Below are 14,408 nucleotides of genomic sequence, written 5' to 3'. Positions count from 1 at the left end.
TCAGTGGCCACAGTCCCTGTGGTGCCCAGGACCCTCCCTGTGTCCCGCGAGAGGCTCAGCTGGTGGGGCAGTGTGAGCTTCTGCTCAAGCGTCCAGCACAGAGCCTGACTGTGGAGGCCATGGAGCCTGCTGTGCCGGCCAAGAGCAGCCCCGGGGGGTGGGGCGGGGGCGGCAGGCCTGGGAGCCCCGGTGGCCTGCGGAGGCCCCACAGCTGCCTGCTCTGCTATTCCTCTGTTAACAGTTCTCATGACCCCGTGATATCCAAATAACCCTCGAATTCGATCTAAACGTAAACTGGGGTGTGCGATCATCTAGAGGTTTAAGGACAGACAGCAGTCTGTACGCTGAACCACCATCCGCTTGCTCCGTTTCACCTGTGCGAACGGCGGGGGGCAGGGGGGGGCCGGGCCGGGCGGGGCGGGGCCTGACTTGTGGGTTGCAGAGGCCACTCGAGTGCCCCCTAGTGGCCAAGCATCCTGTGTACTCGGCCACGCGGGACCTGGGCAGAGTCGCCGGTGCGGGCCTCCCACCCTGGCCATCCTGCTGGGTCGCTGCCCCTACACCCTGACTGGAGGGGCCAGCCTGCCCCGACTCCAGCCCGCCCTCATGGTGCGCCTCTGCTCTGGGAGACGAGTCTCCCCTGGAGAAGAGGGTCCGTTCCCCACCATCACCGATGCTGCGTCCTGTGTGCTTGCTGGAGAGAGAGACAGAGGGAGAGGAAAGTGGGAGGTCACTCCCCAGGGGATGGCCACACCACAACCCCTTCGCCTTCGTGCTCCTCTCGGGATTTTGGGACGCACGCACATGAGCCTGGCATGATCTTCAAGCCACCAGACCGAGACTTGAACCCCAGCTAGCCGTGTGGAAGTCTAGCAGCTTAACCACCACGCCGGCGCTGGCCCTGATTTCAGAAACTCCGTAATGGGTGGTGAGGACAGTTACAGTGCACGTCACACCCCACACTGAGAGAGAGACAGACAGAGAGAGAGGCAGGAAAACTGAGAAAGCAAGCTGCCAAGTCCAGGACTAGAACTGTGGTTGGCCATGTGGGAGTCCAGTGCCCTAACCACCACGCCCCCTGCTGGCCCCCCTTTTTTTTAACATCCCCAGCTCTGGGGTTCCCACACTGACTGCCTCAAATCATGCACTATGTCTGGGGGTAGCAGGATTCTCCAGGACAGGGGACAGTCCTGGGGGGACCGCAGCAGCCCACTGGAGAATGCCCTGAAGGTGCCCTGGGGGAGGAGCCGCCTCTGGCCGCAGTGGGCTCCGACTAGACCAGCCTCGGCCTCTCCCTCCCGGAGCCCAGTGTTGCCCCCGGAAGCACCTGCTGGGCTGCCTCCCCGCCCTGCCAGGTCCTGCCACCAGAGGGCAGGCGGCCCTTCTGGGAGCACAGGCAGGCCCGCGGAGCCACGTAGGGTGGTTACAACCTCCACAGGGCCTGGGGACCCGTCGGCTGAGGTGCTGAGGGAGCTGCCCCCCGAATGGTCACCTGCTGGTAAAGGCCTTCTGTGGCAGGCCCAGCTCATGGGGCTGGCCTGGGGCAGGCCTGGAGGACTTCTGCAGGGGAGAGGCAGGGGCTCCAAGCAGCGCGGCCAGCCCTGCCCCGCGTGTAGAGCAGCTGCACCTCTGCTTGCAGAGAAGCCTTGGGCCCACGGAGTGGGCTCTGCCGGGAAGGAGCTCCTGGGGGTCGGGGAGGAGGCCATGCTGAACGGTGCTGCAGTGCTGGGCCAAGGCGGGCAGGGGCCAGGCCATGGGCTGGGCAGGAGGGTCCCTCCACCCCTAAGCAGCCTGGACGCCTGGAGCAGGGACGGCAGCTCCAGCTCGGAGCCCTCAGGTGCCCTCGGGGTGAGGGAAGGTGCAGCAGCCTCCTGGGCCAGAAAGGGGGTTCCAGAAGGCGGCGCCCAGCATGGGGGAAAGGCCTGGGGCAGGCACAGGTCCAGGCCTGGTCTCAGCGTGCTTGAGGACCAACCTGGGTGCACACGCTGTCCCAGGAGAGGGCGAGGGCGCAGCCTGTGGTCGGAGCCAACCTTCCCAGCTTGCTCTGGCAGTTGTGACCAGCATGCCACAAGTGCCACCGCCCAGGCTCGATGACAGGACCAGACAGTGTGTGTCCCATGACTGGTCACGGGGCAAGCAGCCCTGCAGCTGGACCTTGCACCCGGGCAGGTGACCTCTGTCGCTGCACCAGGCTCTCGGATCCCTGCTGGGAGTGGAGGCGTTGTCTTCTGTGTCCCCCCCCACCAACGTGAGTCCCCCGGGGGACGCGAGGAGGGGTATGCAGAGGGGCTGGGCCTGGGCTCACCAGATGGGGTCTGCCTGAGGGGCCCCCGGGCAGAGGACTGCTGCATGGACAGGTCCTGGTGTCTGGCGCACCGTGGGGGCTACCTCTTTGGTGACCTCCGGCAGCCCCTCGGTGGGCAGAGGGTGAGGGCGGGGATGCAGCCACTGCCTGGTGCCAGGCTCGCCCTGAGCAGGAGGGGTCGTGTCCAGGTGGCCACGTGCCAATGGCCTGCCCTCCCTTGAGGGGCTGTGTGGGCCAGGCGCCCTGGCGGGTGTAGGCCCCGGCAATTGGGCTCGGGGTGGCTTTCCCCACTGTGCCTTCAGGCCCAGGCAGGTGGACCCGGTGCCTGCTCTGGGAGTCTGTCCACCTCGAGCTCTGAGCAGGAGACTAGACACCTATTGCGTGCAGGGCTGGGTGGCCCCGTGACGGGACGGCTGGGCTCTGGGAGCTGACCCCAGGCCTGTGGCTGTCAGTTTGTCTGTCTGGCTTGCGGCTGCCCAGGCCCCTCCCCTCGGTGTGAGCTGTGGTCGGGTGGTGGGTGGCCAAGTCAAGGCTCTCACGAGGGCCGAGTCGGGTCACCAGCCTGCACTAGGCCAAACCAGAAGACACGAACTTACCCCCTGCCCCTGGCCTGCAGAGGGGGCTAGAACTGCCCAGGTCCCCAGTGCACAGAGGATGCCATGACCACTACGGCTCCACGGCCTCAGTTGGGTTTCGAGGGGGAGGGCATGCCCACCGTCCCCCAAGTGAAATCCCTCCCGCAGGGCTGGGTCCGTCCTGGCCACCCTCCACTGGGGCCAGTTGGTCTAGCAGGCGGCATCCTCCCCTGGCCTGGGATGGGCGAGTCCCGGCCGTGCTGCTGCCATGGGAGAGGGGGTGGGACTCCTGGTGGGGGGCCCCCAGCATGGAGGACGGGGGCGGGGGCGGGCTGCTATGAGCTGAGCATCATCTCAGAAAAAGTGCGTCTTCAGGACGGGCAGGATGTGGTGTGGGGATCCTGCCCGCCCGTGAGAAACAGGAAGTGGCATTGGGACGGGTTGGGAGAGGGCGGGGCAGGCGCCCTCTGGCAGCACCTGCTCTTCCCTGGCTTTCTGCCTGGCCGAGCTCTGGGTCCTGGGCTCTGAGCACCGAGAGCCCCGTGGCAGGGCCACAGGGGGGCCGGCTGGTGTGCTCCTGTCCACGCCGCAGTGGGCCTGGCCACGCCAGATCCACACCAGCCGCCGGGGCCATGCTTCCTCCACCCCTAGGCCTCAGTTCGACTCTGCTCAGGGATGCCCGCTAGCCAGAGAGAAACAGGGAGAGGGGGAGGGAGGGAGCCTGCCATGGCGTGTGGTCATGCTGCAATCCAGCTCCATTTCAGCCCTGTCGGGGGGCTGGGTACGAGCTACCTCGGTAGCAGGCCGTGTGGTCGGCCGTGTGGGTCCCAGCTCCCTTCCACCACTAGGCCGTGGGCCGGCCCCTCCACTTAACCCTGCTCCTGTCCTCTCAGGTCCTTTCCCGGCTGCACCGTGGGCCCTGGGAGGCCGCGCAGGGAAGGACTGTGTGACGCCATTGGAAGGCAGCGTGGCTGAGCCCCCGGTGCCAGCTGGCCTGCAGGGGACAGATGGCAGTGGGGTGGGGAGGAGGAGTGGTGGCCACCACAGGCCCTTTAAGGAGGACCCCGTGGGGCTTGTCAGGGCAAGGGCAGAGGCTCAGAGGCTCAGGGACTACAGCCGCAGGGAGGGAGGGCGCGTGGGGTGGGGAGGACCTGTGCAGGGCTGACCCCGAGGCTGCCCGCGGCCCCTGGGTGCAGCTCTGTGGAGGTGGGGGGTGCACACGTCACTTGCCTGCCTGTTGCACGGCTGCTAGTGAGACCGCGTGGGGCCACCGGCCTTGGGTCCTTCCCGCCCCACCATAGCCCCGGGTGTGAACCCAGTGTGAATCAGCTGCCACCATGGGGTGCTGGGCCTGAGAGCGACTCCGTGGCGACAGGCCCCGGCACCCCGACCGCACCAGGTAGAGCAAGGGCTGTCAGCATCTCTCGTGCGGGGGTGACCTGCTCACTTGGGGGCCTGCCCCTGGCGTGGCCTTCACAGCCCCTGGACAGTTTCCCGTCACCACCACAGCCCCGCTCACACTCAGCCTGCAGCCACCGTCCAGGGCTGGCGTCGCATGGGGAGTCCTGACCCAGCGGGCCAGAGCCAGCCTGTGGCAGACAGGGCCTGTGGGGCTGGGGCTGGAAGTTCCTGCCCTGGGACAAGGGCTTGGGGGTGGTCCTGGCTCACAGCAAGACCCCAGGGGAAAGCCCCCAAGAGGGGGAGGAGTCCAACTCAGAGGGCTTTGCGCCAGCCCCTCCCCCTCCTGCAACAGGAAGTGCACCCCCACACCCCACGCTGCAGGGCCCTGGGCTCAGTGGACAGCCTCCCTAGGCTCCCGGGGCCCAAGGTCAGGGTGCTGCCAGATTTGCTGAAGACACTTGGGCACGATCCATCCGGATCTCTGACTCCTGTGCACCCCAGGGTGGGCCGAGGGGGCTGAGCAGGGTGCTGCACCCTGGAGTGCCCAGGCGAGTGTCCTCCCCAGAGCTGCCAGGGCGGGAGAGGCACACTGGACAGCGGTGTCTCCCTAGGACTTGTGACAGGACCTTGTTAGGGACAGGGCCCTGGCAACATAATGGAGTCTCGAAGGTCACCGGCAGCCTCACTTCAGGAATGGCATCTTTTTTTATTTTGTTTTTGCCTTAGGGCACATGCACCCACCAGAGAGAGCGCGACAGTGAGAGGAAGGTGAGGAATCACCCCTGGGGATGGCCGCGTCAAGATCCCTTCTCCATTCTCCTCCTGGGATCTTGGGCACGCACGCATAGGTGCCTGGCGTGAATTCCAAGCCATAGGGTCCGGGACTTGAACCACGTCAGCCACACGGGAGTCTAGGGACGTAACTGCTATCTATCTGCTGGCCCCTGAGTGGCCTCTTGTGGGAAGAAAGGGGCCCCGTCACAGAGACGCAGACGTCACGCCAGGGAAAGCCGGAGTGGTGCTGCCCTGAGCCTGGCATCCCTGAGAGCCAGCAGCCTGGGCATGGGGGCTGGGACCACCCTGGTGCCTCCGTGACTTTGGACGTCCAATCTCCGGCCTGCAGGGACACGCGCTTACCCCGCAGGCTGCCCCGGTGCTCCTCTGGCCTCTAGCTTTCTCCCAAGCACACCCAGCACTGAGACGACGCTCAGGCTGTGGACAGGGAGGTGCAGGCTGGCCACTGGGCTCAGGGACACTTGCGTCCCCTGGTGCTTGGCATCAGATGTGCCCAGGCGTGGCCTGGCCGTGAGGTGCATGTGGCCAGAACCGCGCCCCTGTTGCATGTGCTCTCTGCCCAGCACGCCGCCGACACGCGTGCCACCCCCGGGCCCCAGATGGAGTCAAGCCCTTCCCTGCTTTTTTTATGAGAATTTTGAAACATAGAATTTTCTGGGACCAGCAGTTGGTGTAATGGCTATGTCGCTGAACTCCCGTGCAGTCAACTGAGGATCGAGTCCCAAACCCGGTGGCTTAAACTCACGCCGGGCACATGTGTGCCCAAGATCCCAAGAGGAGGATGGAGGAGAAGGGATTGCGGTGTGGCCATCCTCCCTGGGAGGGATCTCTTGCCTTCTGTCTCTGTCTCTCTGGTAAGCGCACATGCCCTATAGCAAAAACCTCTCAGAAAGAAGAAAAGAATGCTCTGAGCCCTGGCGTGTGTCGCACGAGGCTGCGAGGCCGGCCTACCGCCAGCAGCAGAGCTCACCTGGACTGCCAGGAGCGGCCCCCAGCCCGGGCTGTGTCCACATGCAATGACACGCCTAGTCTTTTTCTAGAAAATTCCATCACAGAAGCATGACCAGCTGAAGTCGTCGTCACCCAGCAGCCGCCAGTGATGTTAGAGGTGTCAGTTCACTAAAACGGTTGGAATTTCCTTTCTCACCCTAAGTAAATAAGCGTTCTGTCATGATTTGTTGCTTCGTGTTTGCACCCCTGGGGAGCCCCTTAACGCGCATAGCTGAGGCCCCACCGAACTGAAGCCCTGCTTCCACTGGGGCCCCCGTGCCGGTGCCCGCGCTGTCCCCCGCGCTGTCTGTGTGCCCCTTGAGGCGGCTCCTGTCGTCTGCGCTTGGAGGCGGTTCGTGTCTCCCTAGCCATTACTATGCCCGAGTGCCGAGTGACAACACAGTGTGGCTGTCACTGGGTGGCAGAGGCGAGGTCTTCCCTCTCTTTTTCATGTCTCACGTCCTTTAGGACAAATGTAGTTGGTTTTGTATTTGAAATCCTGGTTCTCGCTTGCTCTTGTTTTTAACGCCCAGGACGGCCTCTTCCTGCCCTTCCTGCTCCCGCGTGGCTCTCCAGGCTGCCGCAGCTGCTAGACTCCGGGCAGACCGGGGAGGGACAGGGGCTGGCAGCTCGGAGCTCGGAGGGGACAGCCCTCGCTGCTTGTGGCTCACCCCGGGTTGGGGCAGGGCCTGGAGCCAGGCGTGAGGAGGGTGGGTGAGGCCGGGGCAGGCGGGCTCCGTGCTCAGAGCTGCTCGGATGCTCAGCCCGAGTGGACCTCGCCTCTGGGGAGCAGCCCGTTTCCGACTCTGCTTTCCCGTTTCTCTCCTAAGCAGGCTCTCATTGACTCCTCCGTCATCCTTTCCAGTCCCAAGTGCGTCTTCCTGCGTCCCACTCGTGGCAGAACGCGACATGCGTGTATCGGGACACATGGGACATGGGCCTGGGCCTATGCACCCCGCTGCGGGTTTTCTGTCTGAAGCATGTAGCCAGTCCCCGACGTCCCCACGGGGCGTTGACACCCCGCTCGCACGCTGACCTGCTTCTCTCTGCCAACTCCACCTGGCCCCCGGTGCTCACGGTGAAGTCCCCGGGCTGTCCCCTGGGTGCCCCGGTCCTGCGCGGCCAAGGACAGGTGCTGCCGGGAGCTGCCCTTTAGCTCTAACTGGAGAGCCTGCCTGTCTACACTGGTCACAGAGACGCCTGTTCAGCTCTGTTCTAATTCCTGTGGTCGTGACGGTTGCTCTTTCGCCTGTTAAATCGAGACTCTCTCTCGCCTTTTCCCAGTTTCCATGAACTACACTTTCGGTCTTTCTCCTGTTTTTACTGCGTAGACCTCTCCGTCGGCCTGGGCTCAGTGTGACTGCTCTTCCACCTGTGCCTGCTCGTCTGCCCAGGGCGGTTTCTTTCTTTTTATTGGAGGTTTCCTCCCCCATAGGATACATGTGCTCCCCTCGAGAGAGACAGAGGAAGAGAGAGCGAGAAATCACTCCCCAAGGTGCCAGGTCCAGGACTCGAACCGTGCTGAGCCGTGTGGGAGCCCAGTTCCTTAGCCACCACGCCAGCCGGCCACGACCGGCTTGATTCCTTAACCTGTGTCTTCCTCTGAGAAGTGTCTCAGCATGTTCTCGCGTCCCTCCGCCTCCCCGCCGCCGTGGCGGACGCGCGAGCCCTCTGGAGCAGCTATCTCGGACAGAAGCAAGCTCTATCTGATGGCCCTGTCTCGTGCTCAGCCTGTGCACGCCCTTCCTCCTGAAGCACTTCCTCCAGAGAGTCAAGGTCGAGTCCTGCCACTGCGTCTGGAGCCCTAAGAAGCCTGGGGTCTTTCTTACATCCTTTCCCTTTGTGACAATTTGGCTGGCTAGGACGCTCCAGGGCCAGGCCTTTGCTTTCTGTTTCCACGTGTTATTCCCCTGTCCCCTGGAAAGTCCGGAGTCCGAGTCGTAGGGTCTCGCCGCGGGCAGGGTGTCCATGCCTCCCGCTGGCCCCGTGAGCTGCCATGACATGCACCCCTTACAGCTCTCTCGTTCCGGGACGCTCCTCTTCTACCGTCTGTGTCTCTCAGGTGCCCTCTGTCTCTCTGTCTGCCCGTCCCCCTGTTTGCTAAGGTTCCTGGAGGGGAGGCTGGCAGGGCGTCCTCGGGCTGGGCCATGCCGTGGCCCCCGCAGGACCACCGAGCTCACTGGCAGCACGCTCTCCTCTGCGGCCACCACCGTACTCTGTGGAGGGGCGGGGAGAGGCAGGGAGGGCACAGAGACCCCGCTGTGCCCCTGCACCCCTGCTCCTTTGGTGGTGCCAGGGGGCGGTGACAGGTGGGGGCACCCGGCAGCCCCACTGTGTCCGGCCTGGCCCTATGCCCCCACCCCTGTCCCCAGGTGCCTGTCCCCAGGTGCAGCTCCAACCAGGGCAGGACTCCGCATGGTAGACAAGTCTTTTTCCCCAAGGGCCTCTGTGGTAAGGAGGGGTCTGGAGCTTCAGTGTGGGGACTGAGGGGACCGGGAGCTGGTGCCAGGGGCTGCCGAAGGTCACCCACCCCTTCTCCAGGCTGCTGGACTCCTGGGTGGGTACGGACACCCAGCTTCTCTCCTGCCCCTCCCCCGCGGCCTCGCACACGGGGCCCACGCTGCAGGGAGCCCGGGTAGATGTGGGGGCTGCAGGCTGAGAAAGGAGCCAGCCAGGGAAGAACAGTGTTTTATTTCTGCCAAGGCAGGTGCGCTCCTCTCACCCCTCTGCTGGGCCGCCCTGGCTTGGGCGCCTGCCGGAGGGCGAGAGGCCCAGGGCTAGAGCTGGCCCAACGGAGAAGCCCGCCTGGCCCTGGTACAGACTCGTCGCCTCGGAGGCTTCCTGAAGGGGGCTCCCAGCCCGGCTGGGCTGGCCGGGCCTGGCGAGCTCCACCGGGCAGTGCTTGGGGCGGCGAGGCAGGGCCCACGGTGCCCGCCGGCTCACTGGTACAGGTTGGGGCTGGACAGCGCGTTGGGGCGGGTACAGGACATGTCCTCATACACCACGCAGGCCGAGCGTCTGTCTGTCCGCCGACAGGCGTCCTGCATCTGAGAGAGCCTCGTCTCCCACCCGGCCTGAGCGCTCCTGGCACCTGCTTCCCTCAACACCCCCTGGGAGACTTCTCGTTTTTACCCCAGGTCTGGGCCGGCCAGTTCCCGGGGCCTCCACCAGCGCCCCAGGTCTCTGCGTGCAAGCGGCTTCTCCGGACCCAAAGGAAGGGCAGCAGGCAGCTGAGGGACGAGGGCAGAAGTGGCCACTACGTCTCCCACCCGGCCTGAGCGCTCCTGGCACCTGCTTCCCTCAACACCCCCTGGGAGACTTCTCGTTTTTACCCCAGGTCTGGGCCGGCCAGTTCCCGGGGCCTCCACCAGCGCCCCAGGTCTCTGCGTGCAAGCGGCTTCTCCGGACCCAAAGGAAGGGCAGCAGGCAGCTGAGGGACGCGGGCAGAAGTGGCCACTACCCAGTCCTCCGCCTGCTGGCCTTGCACACTGCCAGCATATGCCCACTCAGCACACACACACACGTGCCCAGCTTCACACACGCATGTGGGCATGCAATTCAGCCTCACACATGCTCACACGTGCACACACACTCAGTCCCACACAGGCTTATGTGTGTGTACACAGAGCCTCACGCAGGCTCACGTGTGGACACGCTCAGTTTCATGCAGGCTCACACATGCTCACACGTGCACACACAGTCTCATACCAGCTCATGCATAGACACACACACTCAGTCTCACGTGGGCTCACACACCGTCTCACACGGGCTCACATTGGACCTGCCAGCGGCCCCTCACTGTCTGGGCTGTCCCCTCCCTCTCAGTGTCCCAGCACAGGGCACTCCCTGGCCCATGCCTGTGGCCGCTCCTCCCCCGCCCTCTACCTGGCGAGCTCCCTGCAGGGGACATGGCGTGGACGCCCGGGGTCCACGCTGCTCCCTCCCCCCCTGCTCTCATGGGGGCTCACACTGACCTGTGTCCTTCTGAGCACACACACCAGACCCAGGCTCAGCCCGACGAGGAAGGAGACCACAGCGAGGCCGGCCGGGAGGGCAAGGGACTCTTGGCATCTGTGTGCCCCTCCAGACGGTTTTTCTGGGAAGAGGAGCGGAGAGGCCCTTGGCAAGAGGGTACTCTCCCAGGTTATGGAAACCCCATTCAGGGTTCAGGACAGAGAGAAGCCGAGGAGGTGGGGTGGGGGGCAATCTAGGAGACTCCCTGGAGGAGGCTGGGGGTGGGGGCTGTAGGACCTGGCTGGCCAGTGGTAGGCGGAGGGGACCGGGCGGCACATGCCTCACCTGTCACCACGACCAGCGTGCTGGCTTTCGGTCTAGGGCTAAGGCTATGGCCTTCTGTGATGGGCTGGCAGGTGTAGGCACCCGAGTCAGCCAGCTGCAGGTGGTGCAGGGTGATGGTCAGGTTGCCCTGTGACCCCGAGAAGCTGACACGGCGGTGGAAGCGCTCATCCACGGTGGGCTCCTTCCCGTCCTCGTAGTAGATGGCGTTTGCGACCCGGGGCCAGTGCGGCTCCAGGTAGAGCCCCAGCAGCGGCCCGCGGGTGGAGCAGGTGAGGCTCACGGAGCCCCCCTCCGGGGCGACCACATAGCGGGGGGTCTGCTGCACCTCTAAGGAAGGGCCCCGCTGTCAGCACCGGGCAGCCAGCAGGGCAGAGGACGGCCCAGCTGAGAGAGAAGGCCCAGCTGGGGGCCAGGCCGCCTGCACCCCTCCTGCCCTGCACTGCGGGGTCGGAGCCCAGGCTTCCTCCTTCCAAAGCGGCCGGCCCTGGGCTGGGCAGCCCGCCACTCTCCAGCCCGTCTGCTCGCCCCTGAGACGGCTGTGGTCACCGTCCTCTCCCCTTGGCCTGCTCTTTCCAGAGCTGGTGCCTCCGTTCCCTGCACCTCTCCCAGACGCCCGAGCGCATTCTAGCTTGTCCACGGGATTTCCGGGAACAGCCCTCGCCTGACCAACGGCACCCTCTCCTCAGCGCAGGCACGAGGCCCACCCAGCTCGGTCTCACCACGAGTGGCCGTGGCTGTCCTTGCGTTTGCACGAGGACGGCTGCCAGACCCGGCGCCCCTTGGCTGGGCTGTGAACCTCGCCCTCACTGCGGAGCTGCTGACAAACTAACAACGGAGCCCTCTTACGACCAGGGTGACGCCGCTGACTGTGGAGGAGAGGCGTGGGGCAGAGAAGGGCAGAGCAGGGGCCACCGGCTGCTGCACATTTTGCCCCCCCCCAGCCATCTGGCATCTGCTCAGGGCCGGTCTCTGTGGGCGCACTTCCCATCCCTTCCTGGGAGGGGCGCCCCAGGTGGGGGCCGTGCGATGGCCCTTGCTGGGGCGCTGAGCCCACCTGGGGCATTGCTGAGGGACCGTGGCCACGAGGGTCCAGGAAACTCTTACCTTGGGCGCCCAGAGCCCCAGGCAGGACGAGCACCAGGAGAAGGGGCAGCGGGAGCCAGACCATGCTCCTCACGGCCCAGCGAAGGTGACAGCAGGCCTTCCCACTGTGGCGCCAGGCACCACCCATGGTGACAGTGACAGTGACTGAAGACTGCCTCCCGCTGATCCTGGGCGGAGGTGGGGCTAGAGCAGCAGGCAGTGACGGGGTCAGAGAGGCTTCCCAGAGGTTGCTGAGGGGGAGAGGAAGGGAGGCGGGGCCAGCAAGGTGGGCGGGCCCTCTCCTTGTCCCCTCCCTGACTCTGCGTCCCTAGTGCCACCGGGCCTGTCCCTTCCCCCGGTTCTTAGGAGGGGCAGATCTGGTGGTACCTGCGCTGCTGCGTGCAGGCGTGCAGGGGACCATGCACCATGGGCCTACATGTCCCCCCCGAGAGTTGCCCCTGGAGACGGGAGCAGGCCTGTGCAGGGCCGGGTCCTTCAGTGGGGCTAGTGCTGCCCCAGGGCAGGGGTGCAGGGGGCAGAGGAAAGGGTTGCAGGGTCCTGAGAGGGCCTGGCAGGAGGCCATGAAGTAACGGCTGGCCGGGCCATGCCTCTGCGCCTTTGTCACCAAGCGGTGCACGGACAGGACGCCTCCACTGGGCAGTCTAGGACTCTTCCAGGCCAAGGGCAGCGTCACCTTCAGGTGACGGACACTAGAGAAACCCTTTCCAAGTTTATGTTTCTTCACTTAAAACATTAATTTCCCAGCTAAGTGGTTTTTTGATTGATTTTATTTATTTTGAGGATTCACGTTATGAAGACTCTATAAGGTGTTTAATGTGGTCCTTTCGCCCTCCAGTGCCAAGGGGACAATTGTTCCCAGCAACAGAGAAACACAGCCGCAGGGCTGAGGCCGGAAGGACGGGGCCCTACGGGAGGGAGTCGGAGGCTGCCTGGCCAACCTCCCTGGCCGCAGTGCGCCCCCTGCTGGGCTCAGAGCCTCTGCGTCTGGAGGGTGGGGTGCGCCCAGTCCTGTGCCTGGCCCCATCTCCCGTCCCTGCTGTGCTCCAGGCCAGCAGGAGCAGAACCCGTGTCCTCGAAGAGCCCCTTCTGCTGGAAAACAGGCTCTGGCCCTGAGGGTGTCTCTTCGGTGTCTAGAGAAGGCGGCAGTCCAGGCCCATACCTGGCCAGAGTGGTGTGGGGTTGGCTTGGGTGGGCCCTGCACCGCCCCAACCTCCCCAGCCCCAGGGAGGGGTGTGTTTGGGGGCAGAGGGAGGCCAAGGCACCCCAGGTCCCCACCCGTCCAGCCGGCCTGGGTGCAGGGACTCTGACCGGCATGGGCTTCTAGGCCTGACGGAGCATCCACCAGGCAAGGGCACAGATGACCAGGACGAGGAGAGAGGGGACGGCGGCCCCCACCACGGACCGGGTCTGCGGCTGGGCCTCTGCCAGGAGAGCTGGAGGAGACGCAAGCAGGTCTGGGGGGAGGCAGCGGCCCAGGGAGGCTCAGGGCAGTGGGAGGCTGCGGGTGCGAGGACGTGCCTGAGCCCCTGACCCGGTGGGAACACTTACTGAGGGCAGAGCCGAGCAGCTCCCTTTCCCCTCCGGTCTCTGGGTCTTGGGGCTCTGTAGGGAGATGCTGGGGTGAGGCCAGCCTGCTGTCACCCCTAGCCCAGGGCATCCAAGGGCACCCTGTTTCCACAAGCCCAGGGGGCGGCAAAGCTGACCCAGAGTTCAGTGATGGAAGTGGTTTGGAACCATGTGGGGGAGCCACCACAGAGCTCAGTGAGGAGCCATGCCGAGGGGCTGGGAGCAGGGGGTGGGGGGCAGGAGGGCGCCTGCACAGCTGCTGCTGGGCACTTTGTCTTCTCCAGGAGTCAGGGACGGGCGTGTGGGGTCAGGGACGGGCGTGCAGGTCAGGGACGGGCGTGCGAGGTTGGGGGTCGGGACGGGTGTGCGGGGTCGGTATGGGCGTGCAGGGTTGGGGGTCAGGACGGGCGTGCGGGGTCAGGACGGGTGTGCGGTGCGCATCACAGGCTCTGGGTGGAGTGAGGAGGGCATGGGTGAGTAGGGGTCATTCCCCAGGGAAGGGAGGGAGTTGGGGGGACCAGGGATGAGTCGGGAGGGGTTCTGGGGAGTACACCCTTGCTAAGAGCTCAGAGCAGGACATGGGAGCCAGGGCTGCTGGGGCCAGGTTGGGGAGCCTGGGAGTCCTCGCATCTGGGGAGCCATCTCTGTGGCCACCAGGGGCCAGCTGGGAGCTGACTGGGAGCCACAGTGCAGGGGGCACGGCCCTATGCCCAGGGAGCACGGAGAGCCCGGGGAGCACAGGGAGATCGGGGGAGCACGGGGAGCCTGGGGAGCTCGGGGAGCATAGGGAGCTCGGGGAGCACAAGGAGCACGAGGAGCCCGGGGAGCACGGGGAGCTCAGGGAGCACAGGGATCTTGGGGAGCACGGGGAGCCTGAGGAGCTCGGGGAGCTCGGGGAGCATAGGGAACATAGAGAGCCCAGGGAGCTCAGGGAGCACAGGGAGCACGAGGAGATCAGGGAGCACAGAGAGCCTGGGGAGCACAGGGAGCTCGGGGAGCACGGAGAGCCGGGAGCACGGAGAGCCCAGGGAGCACAGGGAGCACAGGGAGCCTGGGGAGCACAGGGAGCTCGGGGAGCTCAGGGAGCACAGAGAGCACAGGGAGCCTGGGGAGCACGAGGAGCTCAGGGCGGGGCAGCCTCACCCCAAGCCGGCCTGGGAGGTCCGGGTGGTGGACCCTGGTTGGCTGCAGTCCCCTCTGCACCCCCACCCGTGGGCCCAGCTGCTCTGGGGACTGCCTTCTCTGTCCTGTTTTGCTGGAACCCAGGCCTGCCCTCTGTGGGCCTGTGCCCTGGGCCTCCGGCCCTCCCCAGGCACTTCCTCCTGCTACTGCCCTCCCAGGGGGGTCGAGACGCCCGCCCCCGCCTGCGGGGC

The 14,408-nt window shown here is 65.4% G+C and overlaps 2 protein-coding genes and 1 long non-coding RNA gene across 8 annotated transcripts in view; 1 reads left to right on the top strand and 2 right to left on the bottom strand.

The window, feature by feature from the left end:
- Nucleotides 1–5,888: 5,888 nt before the first annotated feature.
- LOC106734608 (uncharacterized) lies at nucleotides 5,889–6,250 on the top strand. The gene is made up of 2 exons (XR_001370171.2): nucleotides 5,889–5,930; nucleotides 6,117–6,250. It is a non-coding gene; the product is annotated as an uncharacterized LOC106734608 (long non-coding RNA).
- A 2,488-nt stretch (nucleotides 6,251–8,738) lies between these two features.
- Nucleotides 8,739–11,891, bottom strand: CD7 (CD7 molecule). The gene is made up of 4 exons (XM_006145606.3): nucleotides 11,470–11,891; nucleotides 10,366–10,692; nucleotides 10,041–10,162; nucleotides 8,739–9,113 (listed from the first exon to the last, which is right to left on the bottom strand). The coding sequence occupies exons 1-4, from the start codon at nucleotides 11,594–11,596 to the stop codon at nucleotides 9,006–9,008; spliced, it is 684 nt and encodes a 227-aa protein (XP_006145668.1). The 5' UTR covers nucleotides 11,597–11,891; the 3' UTR covers nucleotides 8,739–9,005.
- Nucleotides 11,892–12,218: 327 nt separating this feature from the next.
- SECTM1 (secreted and transmembrane 1) overlaps nucleotides 12,219–14,408 on the bottom strand; it is a 9,968-nt gene continuing 7,778 nt past the window's right edge. The window contains exons 5-7 of one of the 6 annotated variants that reach the window (XM_014586714.2): nucleotides 13,018–13,084; nucleotides 12,745–12,902; nucleotides 12,508–12,628 (exon numbers count right to left, since the gene is read on the bottom strand). In XM_014586714.2, the coding sequence (XP_014442200.1) occupies nucleotides 12,600–12,628; nucleotides 12,745–12,902; nucleotides 13,018–13,084 (254 nt within the window). In that variant the 3' untranslated portion in view covers nucleotides 12,508–12,599. Of the gene's footprint in view, nucleotides 12,903–13,017; nucleotides 13,085–14,408 lie in introns of all 6 variants that reach the window. The other 5 variants (XM_014586715.2, XM_006145604.3, XM_006145603.3 and 2 more) reach the window with 5 other exon arrangements.

The sequence above is a fragment of the Tupaia chinensis genome, unplaced genomic scaffold (genome assembly GCF_000334495.1).
Source record: "Tupaia chinensis unplaced genomic scaffold, TupChi_1.0 Scaffold000159_1, whole genome shotgun sequence".
NCBI lineage: Eukaryota > Metazoa > Chordata > Mammalia > Scandentia > Tupaiidae > Tupaia > Tupaia belangeri.
Note: the sequence above shows the minus strand (reverse complement) of the source record. Positions and strands in the feature narration are given on the sequence as shown.

Excerpts from the sequence above, each read along its gene's own strand:
- CD7 (XM_006145606.3), bottom strand. The coding sequence starts at position 11,596 with ATGGGTGGTGCCTGGCGCCACAGTGGGAAGGCCTGCTGTCACCTTCGC. Across the intron at positions 10,693-11,469 it reads TGGGGCTCTGGGCGCCCAAG|AGGTGCAGCAGACCCCCCGC; the intron begins GTAAGAGTTTCC and ends GCCCTTCCTTAG. Across the intron at positions 10,163-10,365 it reads CACGCTGGTCGTGGTGACAG|AAAAACCGTCTGGAGGGGCA; the intron begins GTGAGGCATGTG and ends TCCTCTTCCCAG.